This window comes from Neovison vison, chromosome 12 (assembly GCF_020171115.1).
Source record: "Neovison vison isolate M4711 chromosome 12, ASM_NN_V1, whole genome shotgun sequence".
In the NCBI taxonomy this organism is placed as follows: domain Eukaryota; kingdom Metazoa; phylum Chordata; class Mammalia; order Carnivora; family Mustelidae; genus Neogale; species Neogale vison.
This window is the reverse complement of record NC_058102.1, coordinates 117,660,109-117,676,563: the sequence shown is the minus strand read 5'-3', so window position 1 is coordinate 117,676,563 and position 16,455 is coordinate 117,660,109. Positions and strand designations below refer to the sequence as shown.

Genomic DNA, 16,455 nt, shown 5'->3' with positions numbered 1-16,455 from the left:
CAAACAGCCTGATGTGGGGTTCAACCCCAGGACACTGGGATCACAACCTGAGCCAGAGGTAGACGCCCAACCAACTGAGCCACACAAGCACCCCTGGAAAAATTTTCTCAAATAAAGCTAATGCTTGCTCAGAATCCTCTGCTTTATCCCCCCTGCATTTACTATTACCTTAAAAAATATGTCAAGACAAAGGAAGACTGTCATACATTTTATGACAATACTACATACATTTTAGAAAATTTGAAATTTGAAAATTATTTGACTTTTTATGAAACTTTCAATCATTTCTACTAGAATATAACATACTCATAATAGATAACATACCCATAGCTTTTATTTATTTCAATCAAATAAAACACGTCAGAACGTTAATGGTTTTCGTACTTACCGAACCTTTTTCCCATTTTCAGTAATTTTTGTTACATTTAATAATCCATATTTTTCTTGGCCCTATGGAACAGAGTAATACCGTTTATATATCATTCATATAGATAATGAGGTCCAAATTCTTATATATGATGAAATCAAAATGATCTGGTACTCTAAAAATTAGCTTGGAAAAAGAGATTAGTCATTATGTAATGTGATTAGTTCTAAAGTATATTAGGAATACAATTTCCTAATACTTCTATATAGTTATTTTCAGTAATTTTACAATTAGATCTTTCCTCTTCTCAAGTCCTGGCAGCCATAAGGTACTCTGCTATCAACTCAAATTTCCACATGAATACCACTTATCAACAGTAGAAAAATGATTTATGACTTCCTGCTCAAAGAAAGTAATACCATACTGACAAATATCATAAAAAGCAATTATCTACTTTGCTATTATTTTACAGCAATACAGTCTCAAAATTCTTTATGATACTAACCTGCTTTGTCAAATGTGGAAATAACTAGATAGAACAAATGCAATAGCTACATTAATAAGTTACTCAAAAGTAAATGTTATTATGCATAGAACTGGCCTTAGGGTGGCATTAAAAATTCAATAATGCTTCATTAAATGTATTATCAGATGTACACTGGGGCTCTGCATAAACCAGATATACTAGTTTGCTGATGTTAAACACAGTGACACAGCTTTATCATCAAACCCCATGAAGGCATGAGCCACTTTGCTGAGGTTAACGGTCATCTTAAAATTCCTCCAGGTAGAAGAAAGGAAACACTTTCTCATTGCTTTAGCTTCTGACATGGAACTGAATGTAATCAAAATGAGTCGATATCTATAGCAATCACCAATATTAGTAAGCACTGTGTGTACATGACAGAGCAATTTTACTTCCACTGAAACACACAAACACACACACGCAGCACATAGAAAAAATATCCCCAATTAGGATTTATTTTTATTTAATCCATATCTCAGCTATTTTCTCAATGTACTTCCATTAGAAAAAAATAAATCTTTCTTGTATGGGAGATAAACATAATTTGGAGTATTTTCTCAATAAGGTTTAAAAACAATGCTTGAAAATTTTGCCTAGTCTGATAAAAATTCTCATCTATAGACAAAGCTGATAAAGTATTAATATTAATTCATCTGTGGTATACTGGGAACTTGGGGAAATCGTCGTAGGAAGTTTTATTGTAATTTCTTCATGAAGCATAGTATAGATCTCCTTAGATATCTAAGTCTGATGCTTCTAAGAGCTGTGCCCCTTAACAAAAACATCAATCACACAGTTGTAAATGTGTGATGTAAATATGTAAAAAATATTTACAAGATACTAAGTAAAAACATTCCTAATTTACTATCAGAAGCAGGAAGGAAAAAAAAACTTTCAAAGATACAGGAACTGAGTACAACATTAATCTGAGGATGGACTGCTTATGTGAGCTAAGGAGCATGGGAATTAAAAGAGCAGAGGAGTGGGAATCAAGTCTACAGAAAATGCTGAAGCTAGAACTGAAGAGGACAAAAGAACTGAGGCATGAAGGGAATCTAGAAGAAAAATGGAAGGGATAGCAGTAGTGACAGATAAGCTTAAGGATGAGAGAGACATTCTAAATCAGGGATTCTTACCTGAGTCAATGGATGGGCTGAAACTGGTACAAAATTGTGAGTGGATAGTATATACATTGTTCAAGGGTCCAGAACGCTCATGAAATTCTCACAGGGATCAAGACCCCAGTACTACTGCTCTAAGTACTAAGCGCTCTAATTTGGACATAAAATAAGGACAAAATTTGCCACATTCAAAATGTACAAACACAAAAATATTAGCATACATGTTAAGTGTTATGAGAAAGGTGTATCTAACTTCACCCAAGAAACAGAGGGAGTGAAGAAGGCGGCTTCCTGGAGACTCCTGAGCTAAGGAATGGGGGTTAGCTAGATGATGACAGTGAGAACAACAAAGTACAGAAGTGAAAGTGAGCCGATCATATCTGAGGGTCTTTAAGTTCCCTCAAAGTAACGGGTGAGGTGAAGTAGCAAATGAGACAGTGTAAAGAACGAACTAAGAAAGGGTGGAAAGACTGGAAACGAACCAGAATACATTCTAGTAATTACCACAGGAGATGGTGAAGGCCTGAGCTAGAGCAGTACCCAAAAGCAAGTGATGAGGAGCCAAATTTGAGAGATCCAGAAGACAGAATTGACTGGGACTGGGTAGAAGGGTAAGAGGGAAGCTCTGAGGAAAACTCCCAAGCTTGAACAACTAGACAGATGGTGGTATCTCAGTTTTAATGAGACTTTTTAAGAGAAGTTTCCCCAGACCACTCTTAAGTGAGAGCTCGTCTACCCCTCCCATTATTTACCACTGCCCCCAATTTGGTTCCTTCATTGTACTTAATGTAAAGTACAATTAGGTATCTTTTATTTACTATCTATTTCATAGGGCTATACATTGGGACTACATCTGCTGTGTTCATCAATGTATGACCAGTATCTACAGCATGTAGTTGATGTTCAATACCATACATAGCTGTTGAAGTAATTAACCAACCTATTAGCAGTGCTAGTCCAAGAAAGGAATACAAAAGAATGCCAGTCAGTGATGGAGAAAATAAAGCTTTAACTTTTAAACACTGAAGTTTCTGAATTTGATGTAAAAAGTGCTGAACAGGCAGATGAATAATAGAGGTTTGGCTATACAGGCTATATAGGTGAGACATTTGGGGAAAAATTCAGACAGATTTTGAACATGCTATTTGGTGTACTTTCGCTACTTAATAGGATTCAAAATCAACCAATGTTTTTGTGCTGCTTACTAAAAAAACCCCTTAAAAATATCTTGTTAAATCTTACCAAAAATGCCCATATTTACACATTAATATTTCTTAGTCTAAATACATTTGCTACTCCAAAGGAAACTTCATACTGAAAATAAGCAGAAATGTTTTAATAAGGACTAGCAAAATATGGCCAAATTTTAATCAAAATGACTGTACTTAGATTACCCTATCCTAACAGGGTAAGAAAACAATAAGATGTTAACTCTATTAAGTAATCTGAGAAAACTTCTACAGGCTCATAATAACTTTACAGGCTCCAGAATTTTTTTTTTCAATGTGAGGCTTGGACTCATGACCTTGAGAGATCAAGACCTGAGCTGAGATCAAGAGTCAGCTGCTTAACCAACTGAGCCACCCAGGTGCCCCTGCAGATTCCAGAATTTCTAATCAATGTTGCATACATTTAGTAAAACAGGAATTTTCCCAATTTGGCTAACAATTATTATATACCAACATCAATGCAACCCATCAAAATTCTTATCTTCAGTTAATCATGCAATCAGTATTTTTTTTTTTTTAATAAAAAGAGTAAGAAACTTTGCACGGTGATATCATTTGAAGAACAACCAGGTGAAGAAACTTCCAGAACAGGTAAGTTGACAGGGAGAGAAAACAAACTAGTGGCTGCCAGGGGAGAAGAAAAGGTGATGGGGAAATGTGGGGTGGATGCTTAATAGGTATGGGTTGTCCTTTCAGGTAATGAAAATGTCCTGAAGCCAGGTAGAAGTAATTGCTGCACACAATGACACATGATGCTGTATGTCATTTGAATGTATACTTTAAAATGGTTAATAACTAATTTTCCATTATATGAATTTCACCTCAATAAAAAACATATATTTTAAGGGCGCCTAGGTGGCACAGTTAAGCATGTGACTCTTGAATTAGGTTGAGACCATGATCTCAGAGTCATGAGATTAAGCCCTGTGTCGGGCTCTGTGCTGAGCGTGGAGCCTGCTTAAGACTCTCTGTCTCCCTTTCCCTCTCTCTCTACCCAACTCTTCTTTCTCTTTCTCTCTCTCTCCTCTCTAAAAAAAAAAAAATTAAAAATAATATACTTTAAAGAACTAGCCTTTTAAAAAATTAGATGTTTAAATCACATTTTTAAAAAAGGCTTTAGAATGGTACCATTCAATGAAAAAAATCAGCAAATATGTCCATGATACTTTTGCTAAAGAAAGCGTTAAAACATTCTTTTCTCCTATGCGTTTTTTTTTTCTCACCAATGCATTTTAATACCATAATTAGGGAATACAGGGTCAAAAACTCAAGTTTCCAAATTATATATTCTAAAATTTTATTCGGTATGCAATGAATAGAAACTTCAAAATGCATATTTATCACGAGTATTGCTCAGCCATTAAAAAAGAATGAAATCTTGCCATTTCCAAGGACATGGACGGAGCTAGAGAGTATGATGCTAAGCAAAATAAGTCAGAGGAAGACAAATACCATATGATTTCACTCAGATGTGAAGTTTAACAAAATAAAACAAAGGGGAAAAGAGAAAGGCAAACAAAGAAACAGACTCAACTGTAGAGAACTGATGGTTAGCAGGAGAGAGACAGGTGGGGAGATGGGTGAAACAGGTGATGGGGATGCAGGAGGGCACTTGTAAGGAGCACAAGTGATGTATGGAAGTGCTGAATCACTGTACTGCACGCCTGAAACTGATATTACACTGTACGTTAACTGCAACTTAAAATAAAAACTTTACAAAGATAAAATAAAATGCACATCTGTCACAGACACACTGGAACAAACGGAGACCAGGTTCTTCGATCAGTCCACAAAATCCTATTTAACCCACAGTGTGCTCATATTGTACATAAATAGCACAATGAGATTTTTAAAATATGCTGGGTATTTCAAAAAAGGATTTGAAGGGGCCATAAAAAATAACAATAATGCATCTGAAAACTGCAAATGAAACAAAAAAAATGAACATGTTTAAAATTTATGTTAAGGGATGAAATTTTAAATCTGGCTTGATTAGAAGAGATTACAAGAAAACATCATGCTAAATGAACAAAGTCTGTCAAAAAAGACTACATATTATAGGATTCTATTCTTATGAAATGTCTAGTACAGGCAAATCTAGTGAGACAGAAAGTAGATTCCTGGTTGTTCAGGGCTTGGTGAGACATGGAGGATAGACAGGTGATACCAAATAGAATGTGGCTTCTTCCTGAGGCGATGGAAGTATTCTAAAATTGACCATGATGATGGCTGCACATATCTGAATATACCAACCACCATTTAACTGTACACTTATGTGGGTAAATCATACAATATATGAATTACATTTCAATAAAGATTTTCATAAAAACAAAACAGAAAAGACTGAAGAGGCAGATGGGCAATCTGCAGAGATTTTAAGATGGCATCAGATAGTTAACACGGATTACACTATTTTTTTTTTAAATGACAGCCTTTTTGGATTTTTTTTTTTTTTTAAGATTTTATTTATTTATTTGACAGAGAGACCACAAGCAGGCAGAGAGGCAGGAGGAAGCAGGCTCCCCGCTGAGCAGAGAGCCCGATGCGGATGCGGATGCGGATGCGGGGCTCAATCCCAGGACCCTGAGATCATGACCTGAGCCAAAGGCAGAGGCTTTAACCCACTGAGCCACCCAGATTACACTATTTTTATTCCTAAATTTGTAGCTTCCTTTTTCTTACCACGAAGGCTTAGGATCTTAACGCACAAAGAGGGAAAAGATATCTCCTTGTATGAACTGGGTAAGAGTGAGAAAAACAGGTGAGACTCAGGGGAAACACAGTCCAGAGGGAGCAGAGGGCCAAGAAAGGGAAAAGTCAAAGAGGGAAAAAGCCTCAGCATGGAGGGGCAAGACAGCAGAGAAGAGGTGCCCTCTGCAGTGGAAAAGCAGAGTTGTATGTTTATGTGAAAAAAAGAATGGACTCAGGTAGAATGAACAAAAGCTGTTTCATCTTTCACTCTAAGACAAAAGAATCAAAGATACTGGTTAGGCAGTTCCCTGTGGTGGCCAGCAGGGGGTATCGTGAACCCAGGATGGTCCAGTTACTGTCAAATTTGAGAAAAGGGGTAAATGGTTTGGGAAATAATTTGCAAACTGTCTTTTTAACTCCATGTGGAACATTTTCAAATTCATGTTTCTAGGCTAACCTAGAGATTCCTTTTTACCGAAATGTAAATAATTTATAAAAGTTTTCCTTAGCAATTACGTATTACCCGTATTTAAAATACGTTGGAGAGGGTTTCTTTTTTCTAGATGCACTGATAGAGTATTGCAGTAATACCACCTTAGACGGATACAACAATTGTTGACAGCACCACTAAAATCATGTTCACTTTTATGCTTAATGTTTTTGTACCCAAAACACTATTAAATAATGCAAAAAACAAAAAAGAGAAAAAGAGTCACTATCTATCCTTTAGCAGGAGTTTAAAGCCTTAGGAAGGAGGAGTCCCTGAGGTAACATTTATAAACACTATCTGATAAGTGACTTAGAAACATAGGAAAAGGGGGTGCCTGGATGGCTCAGTGGGTTAAGCCTCTGCCTTCAGCTCGGGTCATGATCTCAGGGTCCTGGGATCAAGCCCCGGCATCAGCATCGGGCTCTCTGCTCGGCAGGGAGCCTGCTTCCCCCTCTGCCTGCCTCTCTGTCTACTTGTGATCTCTCTGTTAAATAAACAAATAAAATCTTAAAAAAAAAAAAAACAGAAATTCAGGAAAGTAAGAAGAGATCATTATTATGCTAAGGTTAGTCTGGCAAGGCCTCTTAAAGAATCAGTCTTAAAAACTTTTCTAACTTTGGGGTACCTTGGTGCCTCAGTCAGTTAAATGTCTGCCTTCAGCTCAAGTCCTCATCCCAGGGTCCTGGGATAGGGCCCTGCATTAGGCTCTCTGCTTAATGGGGAGCCTACTTCTCCCTCTTCGTCTCCCTCTCCCTACTGCTCCCTCTTGCTTGTGCTCTGTGTCGAATATTAATGAAATCTTTTTAAAAAAATTTTTTCTGAGTTTAAGTGTAGAAAAGCCAAGGACAATTGTAGGCAGGGGAACTATCTGAGCAATGTCAGAAGGAAATGTGTAAAACATGTGATATGAACCATAAAAGATCTGATTCTGTTAGGGAAAGGACAGAGAGAAAAATAAAATGACTTTCGTGAAAACCTTTGCCTCTAAAAAAATCAGAAGTATCCCATAAACAACTCTATTACAGTTTTACAAAATAAGGAAGTAACAATAAAAGTTTGTCTTTTAAAAAGCTTTAAAAGTTTCATTTATTCATTCAATATTTACTGAACAGCTAACATATGGTACACAGTAGTTATGGAGCTTATTCCTGCTCTAATGAAGCTTTTCTTTGTCTAGTAGGGAAGACTGACACAAATAGAGGGTTTGAGGTTTCCACAAGAAATAAAAAATGAAAAGTGCTATTCTACTTAATAGAATCAAGTAACATATAATTATATGCTACAAAGAGCATTACAGAGAAAACTGACCAAATCTAGAAGATTCGAATAAAATTCTCTGGGGAAGCAAAGTCTGCACCGAATTCTAATGAACGAACAGAAGTTAACAGGCAAAGATGTGGGAGAGCAATGGTTCAGTGGATAGAAGAATGCCACGTGCCAGGACCTTGAGCTGAAAAGTAGGCTCTTTTGAGGAGAGAGATACAGTGTGGCTGGAGGAAAACAAGCAGGGAGGCAAGAAGAGGATACAAGCAGGAAGTGAGGCTGGAGAGGCAGTCAAGAGCCAGCGCTGGCTCAGTCTTCCAGTCCTCATTAAAAATTCTGGCCTTCATTCTGAAGGAGAAGGAAAGCCACTGAGGGGGTAGAGCAGAATCAGCCAACTATAGGAAAGACGCAAGGGACTACAAAGATACCAATCAAGTGAACTTTCACCCAAGTTAAACCAGGTTTCTAAAGTCAACTGTAGATTTTCAGTGTAGGGCAAACTTCCAGCTGAGCTACAGATCTCTAATATCCACCTGGCATGGACTGGGTACTGTATTTTAAAGTACAGAACAAAAGTGGTGCCTGTGGTCATTAAGAAGGAGGGAAACTGCTTACCTTTGGACTGCGGGCCTGAGGAAAAAAGATTAAAGTATAATATGATAGCATTTTCCAGGGATTTTATGTTTATTTTTAAAAACCAAATATGAATGTCACTTACAAATATGGTATATAAATTAATCACAGAGATACCTTATTTTGCATAAAAGGGGCTTTTACGTCTCTAAAACTGATTAAATTCTTAATTTAAACCTATCTTAATGGTTATTATCTGGAAAACCAATGAAAGTTAATAGAAGCCCAAGAAATATTTATACGTTACATTTAGAGAAAATTAACTTATTGAAACTGATTGAAATAACTGGACTATATTATACTATAGGCTATCATACTAACTGTATCTTGGTGCTTTGGTGAAGAGGGAGAAGACTCATTTTCAGGAAAGCAGGGTTTTGAGGCAGTTGGAGATTCCTACAAGAAATAAGTAATGAAAAATGTTACTCTATTTTATATCATTATAGTTCTCCCTCTATTCACAGTGGGAGAGCTTAATAAGGGAAGCTCCGAAAATTTTTTCCCTAATTATTTCCTTTCAATATTCAGCTCTGAAACTATTATGGTACAGATTTGCAAACTACAGTTGTCTGAAGGTTTATGAAATACGGTGTATTTTACACTCATTATAGTTTAATTTAAATACTGCATACAGAATTACTCAACAAAAATAAGGCATGTTGCCTTAAAACCATGACGTTTTATCCTTGAACTGACATTTAAATGGGTAAAATCTAAACATTCAGGGATAAAAATGTTATAGTCACCATACGAACTGGGCTCTTGGTGTACCATGAACACCAGGGACTAGGTAAGCCAACAGTCACAGGAATGACAGGCAACCGCCAGAAAGAGAACTTCATTTAAGTCAATGGCTACGTAAGACACTTAATCAAACTGCTATTAATATTTAAAGTAATTTACAGGTAACTTTCCAATTATTAGAAAAAATGAGATTTTTTTTCAAATGCAAAGAAGAAACTTTAATAAGTCACCAGAAAAAAAAATCTTTTAACACCTAAGCCTACAAAAATATATAATAGGAGCAAATCAATAATGTGTTTTTTAAAAGCAATTCTACTTTGTCAGTATTAAAACACACTATGTGATTTCTACCTCAGGTGTTTATAAGATTCATTATAGAGGACAAGACTGAAAAAACACATTTTTGGCACCAACAGCCAAATCTTTTCCATTCCCCTAAATGCTTTGCATAATCTCATGAAAAGAGAATTAAAACAATCATAGGCCAACACCTCTTATTTTCTTATAAAACCAAATAATGTCTTTGCATATTCATCTCCACATTTTTATCAATCTACTTTACCATACTTATGAAACTGGACATGGTACTGTTAACAAATCTGGATATTCATATTATATCACAATATACAAGCCATTAACACATCCATTCACTTGGAAAAAAAAGTCTTCAGGTTTATATCATATAAAATTTGTAAACACAAAAACTAGATAGTAGTGCAAGTTTACTGGGAAATCCTTGAAGGTAAAACCTTACAAATCAAACATCCAAGGCCTATACTACTAGTGAAGAAAACATTAAAATGATATCAAATTATATCTTTGCCAAAAAAATTACACATAATATCCAAATCTAGTATACCCTCATTTTAAGTATTTTTTTTCTGACCACTTCAGATGATTCACTTTTTAATTTCTTGACTTCTAAAAGTGCCTAATATTAAACGTTTGGAAAAAAGATGATGACCCACAAAGCAGAAAATAAGTGAATGGTAATCACAATTTATTTTTCATGGGATCATCAGTCCTACAGAAATAAAAATCACAGCAAATAGAGAATAATGTATATACAATAATTATAATTACTATAAACAAAGATTTTACACATATATTTATGTATACTTATAAATGTATATGGATATATATCTTAAATGCCTACAACTAGCAGATTTTAGTAAAAACAATACGTAGGCAGAAACAGACGCACCCACACATCTACACACATACACACACACACAGATACACACACACACAGATACACACATCTACCACCTCCAGTGTAGTCTGACAACTGAATTAGGACTTAGATAATCAGTTTGTTACATAGTAATAGGCTTATTACATTTCAAGTCACAAACCCTTTAACCTTTATCATACATTTGTCAGCTAGTTTGTTCAGGTACAGTCCCTCTTTCATACCTCAAATCTTAAAAACATATACAGTAGGTGGTGATAATAAACAGAAAAGCTTGCTTGGTGAATAATCACCTAGGATTCCATTAAGGTTAAGGCGCAGGTTTAAAAAAAAAAAAGAGAAAAAAAAGGAAAAAAGATATTTCTACCAAAAATAAGTAAATCTCTGTTCTCAAATCATGCTCTCATAACTCTGACTCAGATTGAAAAAAAAAAAAAAAAAAAGAAGTCAGAGAACTTCAGGCAACTTATTCTAATAACACACTGAAAATAAATCTCAAAAAAGATTTTAAAAGAGTAAGAAATTTTAAGTCTACATCAGCAAAATCATCATCCTTTTTTGTTCCAAAATGAAGAGGCCGTGGAATTGGAATGGCTTTTGCATTAGAACGTTATATAGGACATTTACAAGTCTGCGTGCACTGAATTGTTAATTTTGTTCTTGGAGTTAAATGAATTTTCTGTTAAAATCTCTAGGAATCTTAGCTACTCACGTTATTCTTAATGCTAAAATATTTTCAAGTTTTCTTCAATGTCAGATTCCAGAATTTCGTTTCTTTGATATGCCCTCTACGTTCAAACCACAAAATATCCTTACAAAATATAAATTACAAACTGGTCTACTACTTTCATTGTGGTTCTATTAGTCTATCTCATATGTGTAGACTGTTTCTACAGCTGTGCAAAAAGTCTTCCATTTAATTTCACGAAAACCAACATTACAGTCACTAAAAAACAAAACAAACTTGTTTTAACTGATGTGAGATAATTTACAAAGGAATTTATAACTCAAAGTACCCAAACACAGAGAAATATGCCCTAAGAAAGTTCATTCTATTTTCACTAACACCTGAAAAATGCAAGAAACCTGCTCATTATGCCAGAAGAGAAGTCTGATGGTAAAACAAAGAATCCCCAGTGACAGATATCTTTTTAAAATACACTTTTTAGAGTGTTGCCACCGCCCTCAAAGTTTTTACATATTAGTATGGCTAATGTTCTACAAATTCATACAAATTTCCTACTCCATCCCCCAAAATGAAGCTACAACATAAAGAAAAAACTCACAAGGAAGGTAAAAACTTTATGGGTTTTCCATTCTGATCTTTGCATCAAAATCTATCCCTTATTTGAAACAGAGAACATTCCTTCTCAGATTCATAAAAGAAGTCCTTTGTGCAGAGAACAATTAAGGAAACAGAGGATTGGGATTCCAATTCTCCCACGGGATGAAGAAATTAATTAAATGTCTTTATTATTAAAACCTCCCAGAGGCCAAACAACAACAGATACAGAACTTTAAAACAGGGTTATCAAAAATATCTATCACCAGCTAGGCTCAAACATATACATTATCAAACCACAGATGAGTCAGTCCACTGCGCAAAACTCAATGAACTACAAAACCAAAACCCATTCCAGGACAAACTGATGCTACACACAATAAAACAATTGTTACCAAAGTACGGGATGCAGCTAAGGAAAAAATAAAAGAATAAAAAGAACTTCCGATATTCTTAGAAGATTTTCTCACAAAGACCTACCTTGTCATTGGTGTCCAGCACAATGGTGCTATGTCTCCACTTTGTTAATACAATTGGTTCTTGCAGCCGCCTGTCCAAGCTCCTACTTTTAATTATTTCTCTTTGCTGCTGGGATGAAGCATTATACTTAAAAAAAAAAAAAAAAAATTACACCTTATAAATAATAGAAACGAAAGGGAATCTAAATATGACATACGATGTTCTGCAAAGTTCATCACAGGAATTTTTCTGGCCTTGGTATTTTCATCTTTGACCACACTGTGGCCCAACTGAGACGATCAAAGATTTTGGTGTTTGAGAGACCCAGTTAACATAACTTTGGCAAAATATTTAGTCTCCCCATGCCTCAGTTTCCTCAACTGTAAAACAGACATAACAGAAAAATCCTTTCATTCACAGACATATTAATAATTAATAATGTATTAATAAAATGTATAACATATAATGTATTAATAACATATTAATAATTAAGCAGTATAAAAATGCCAATACTGCCCTAATAGTAGGTTCTCAATAGAATATTAATTACCATAATTTCTAAAATTGGACAAACTTTTTTTAAGGTTCCTTCTACCTTGAAAATCTACAGGAGTTCAATTTTTGGTTTAGGTTTTAAAAATGATGATTACATATACAACAGTATCTTCACTTATTTAAAGGGTTGTTTGTTTTTGGTTTTGCTTTCACTTATAGGCCAAACACACCATTACTTGTTTCTCTGAAGTTGTAAAACATAATCATGTACCCAGGTAGAGACAGTACTAGTTTGAAAAACCAATCCTGAATATATCAGTTGTGTACAAAGAACAGATAATAACTGCCCCCGAAAATAACATATAAAATTAAGAACACATTATCAATAAGGTATTAAATCATACATTTGAAATTCAAGTAGATCACCAAGCACAAACATTTCAGCAATCTGAGATTTAACAGTTATGCTGTTCTATACAGCCAATTTTAATAAATTATAAAAAAATAATATTAAATGACAAAAGAAAATTAAAGGCTCTATTCTTCTGAAAGCAAAGGATACCTAATACCTATCTACTTCTCCCACTCCAAAAAGCCCAGTAAATCTTAAAATTTTAATGATTCATGGGGCACCTGGGTGGCTCAGTGGGTTAAAGCCTCTGCCTTCAGCTCCGGTCATGATCCCAGGGTCCTGGGATCAAGCCCCACATCAGGCTCTCTGCTCAGCAGGGAGCCTGGTTCACCCTCCCGGGCCTGCCTCTCTGCCTACTTGTGATCTCTGTCTGTCAAATACATAAATAAAATCTTTTAAAAAATTTAATGATTCATTATACTTTCAGTAAAATTATAAGAATGTTTTTAATATTAAAAAAAATCTTCCAACATCTTTCACCACAATATGCCATTTCTTTACTCCCCAAAATGAGCCTACACACAAACCCCAACTATCTCCCAAATCTGTTACTTCATTCTTCACATTAAAATTTGCCAAAGCAAGGCAATCACATATGGCATCTGCTTTTAAATCACTGCTGCTTAACAAATAGCAATCTAAAAATTTGTCACAGAAGTTCACAGAGGGATCATTTCTAGGAAGAACAAAGATGAAACTTAAAGGCTATCCCCAAAAAAATTCACTGCCAGAAATCTCTAAGAAAAGAAACCTAAACAGAGCTATACTTTCAACAGAATCATTAGCAATAATTAAAATGTATAGTTGTGTAAAAGCATGTGCATGAACTTTAACAGATACAACTACCTTAGCTTATGAGCTTTGTAACTAACTACTTCAATTGTTTAGAAATCCTTTCAATGAGGCAACAAAAATAATGTGAAACTAAACTGGACAATAATCACAACTAATCACAACTGTAAATGTGCTGGTAGTTTTACCAGGCAACAGTATGTTCACAAAAACAAAACATAAATAAAATGTCAGATATAAAATATAGTCTAGTTAAACAAGATGGCTAAGTTTAAAACTTTCTAATCCCCCTGCAAAGAAACCAAACTTTTCTAATCCCTTTAAAAATACCTTTTTTAAGAATTTTAGATGAAAACATATACAAAAGAATAAGGACTATAATGAAAACCCACCAACAAGATTTAACATATCTAATACAAAACAATAGCTTTAGGTAACTTTAATATTAATTAATTAATTAAAATAAAAAGAGGGGTACCTGGGTGGCTCAGTGGGTTAAAGCCTCTGCCTTCAGCTCAAGTCGTGATCCCAGGGTCCTGGGACTGAGCCCCGCATCAGGCTCTCTGCTCAGCAGAAGCCTGCTTTCCCTCCCCCTATCCCTGACTGTCTCTCTGCCTACTTGTGATCTCTCTCTGTCGAATAAATAATAAAATCTTTTAAAAAAAAAAAAAAAAAGAAGAAGAAAACATAGACATACTAGATCCCTTCTGAATACATCTTCCAGATTCCATTCCTCCCCCTCTTTCCCCAGCAGCACCATACAACTCAGTGGTCATCACTGTAATCACACTTTGATACATACTTATTTATCTATAAATACACATACTCGTGGAGTTTTAAAAGTTATATAAATGGAGTCCTACCACATGCATCATTTTTCAACTTGCTTCTTGCATTCAATAAGTTAGTTAAACATATTCCATGCTGATGAGTATGCAGTTCTAACTCATATTTTCACTGCTATATATATTACATTGTAGATAGATGTAATTTAATAATTTTGCTATAAATGGACATGTATAAGGTGGGAGTACTAAATTACATTTCTACCAGCAGAACAGATTGGTTTGCACAACCCTAGTTGGTACTGTTGAATTTATATGCATTCGGGTATATAAAATCTTAGGTACACACACATATTAAAAAAAAAAATGTGAGAAGTGAAATGTTAGCTCTTTGTTTTAATTTACATTTTCTGATTACCTGTAAATTTGTACATCTTCTCACATACTTATTTCATGTATTTCCTCTTCTGATTATTGCTTAGTCACGTATTTTTCACAATTTCAACTGGGCTTTCTTCTAGTCTTACAGAAAGGACCAGGAAGTTCTTAATGTATCTTAACTTCAAAGTCTTTTTGTAAGCTACATGAGTTAAATATACCTTTTCCTAGTCTATAGCTCAGCTTTTCCCCTTTGTGATGGTACTTTTTATATTAGAAAGTGTTTTTTTTTAATTTGATGTAATCACATCTGTCAATCTTTCCTTTTATAGTTTTTCCTGATTATAGTTTTAAGAAATCCTTCCCACTCTGAAGTCAAAGATATTTTTTTATATATCCTTCTGTAAACATTAAAGTTTGCTTATTACATTTGTATCTCTCATCTACCTGGAATTAATCATTAAGTGTGAAGTGAGGTCAAGAGCTACACTTCATTTTTTTCACGTGAATAATAAATAATCTTAGCAACATTAATTGCAAACTCCAGACTCCATGCTTAACCCACTGATGTGTAATGCTACATGTGAGCTTTCTATTGTGGTTTATTTCTCAACTAGTTTCTCTGTATGTCTGCTCTTACTACCCCATCTTAATCACCATAGCAAGAACCTCACCCCACACACACCCCACACACACCCCACCTCCCATTTTCAGGAATACTTTAGTTCTTCATAGACCTTTGTTTGAAAATAAAATTAGCATCAGTTCCCAAAAACATGGAGAGGGAGAAAGTAAATGGAAAGGCAGGGAATTTATAGATTAATGCGGACACTGTTATAACACTGAGCCTCCCAATCCAAGATCATAATGGTATATCACACCATTATTCAGGTTTTACATCCTTCAATTCTGCTCTGAAATTTTCTTAAGATCTTACAAACCAGCGTACCTGGGTGGCTCAGTCGGTTAAGTACTGGCCTTCAGTTCATGGTTTCGGGCTCCTTGCTCAGGGGGAGTCTGCTTCTCTCTCTCCTTCTCCCCTCACCCCACTCATGCTCACAAGCATGAGCTCGCTCTCTCTTGCTAATAAATAAAATTTTTGAGAAAAAAAAAGAAGAAGATCTTACAAACCTTTAACAGGCATATTCTTAGTTATACCTCTTCCTGTTGCTACTCCTGGTAATGAAAAGGGGATCTTTATTTCTGTCACAGCTCAAATCTGACTTTTTACTAGAGAGATGGGTAGTTTTGGGTTTTTTTTTTAAACATTTTATTTATTTGAGAGAGAGAAAGAGTGAGTGAGAAAGAGAGCACAAGCCAAGCAGAGAGGCAGAGAGAAAAGCAAACTCCCCACTGAGCAGGGAGCCCAACATGGGGCTTGATCCCAGAACCTTGGGATCACGATCCGAGCTGAAAGCACTTAAATGACTAAGCCACCCATGCACCCCAAGAAATGGGTAGTTTTTATGTTGATTTTATATCCAGCAACTCAACAGCTTTGAGTATGTAAATTCTCTTGATTTTTCTAATAATTAAAACAACTGTACCTTTCCTCTTGACTTTATTGTTGAACAGAAGCAGTGATTTTAAAAAGTT

At 35.1% G+C, this 16,455-nt stretch overlaps 1 protein-coding gene across 4 annotated transcripts in view; it reads right to left on the bottom strand.

The window, feature by feature from the left end:
* The window catches only part of ARHGAP12 (Rho GTPase activating protein 12), a 110,051-nt gene that overhangs the window by 28,260 nt on the left and 65,336 nt on the right, over positions 1–16,455 (bottom strand). For 3 of the 4 annotated variants that reach the window (XM_044228682.1, XM_044228686.1, XM_044228684.1), the window contains 3 exons: positions 12,019–12,144; positions 8,642–8,716; positions 389–450 (listed from right to left, as the gene is read on the bottom strand). In XM_044228682.1, the coding sequence (XP_044084617.1) occupies positions 389–450; positions 8,642–8,716; positions 12,019–12,144 (263 nt within the window). The remainder of the gene's footprint in view (positions 1–388; positions 451–8,641; positions 8,717–12,018; positions 12,145–16,455) is intronic. The other variant, XM_044228685.1, reaches the window with a different exon arrangement.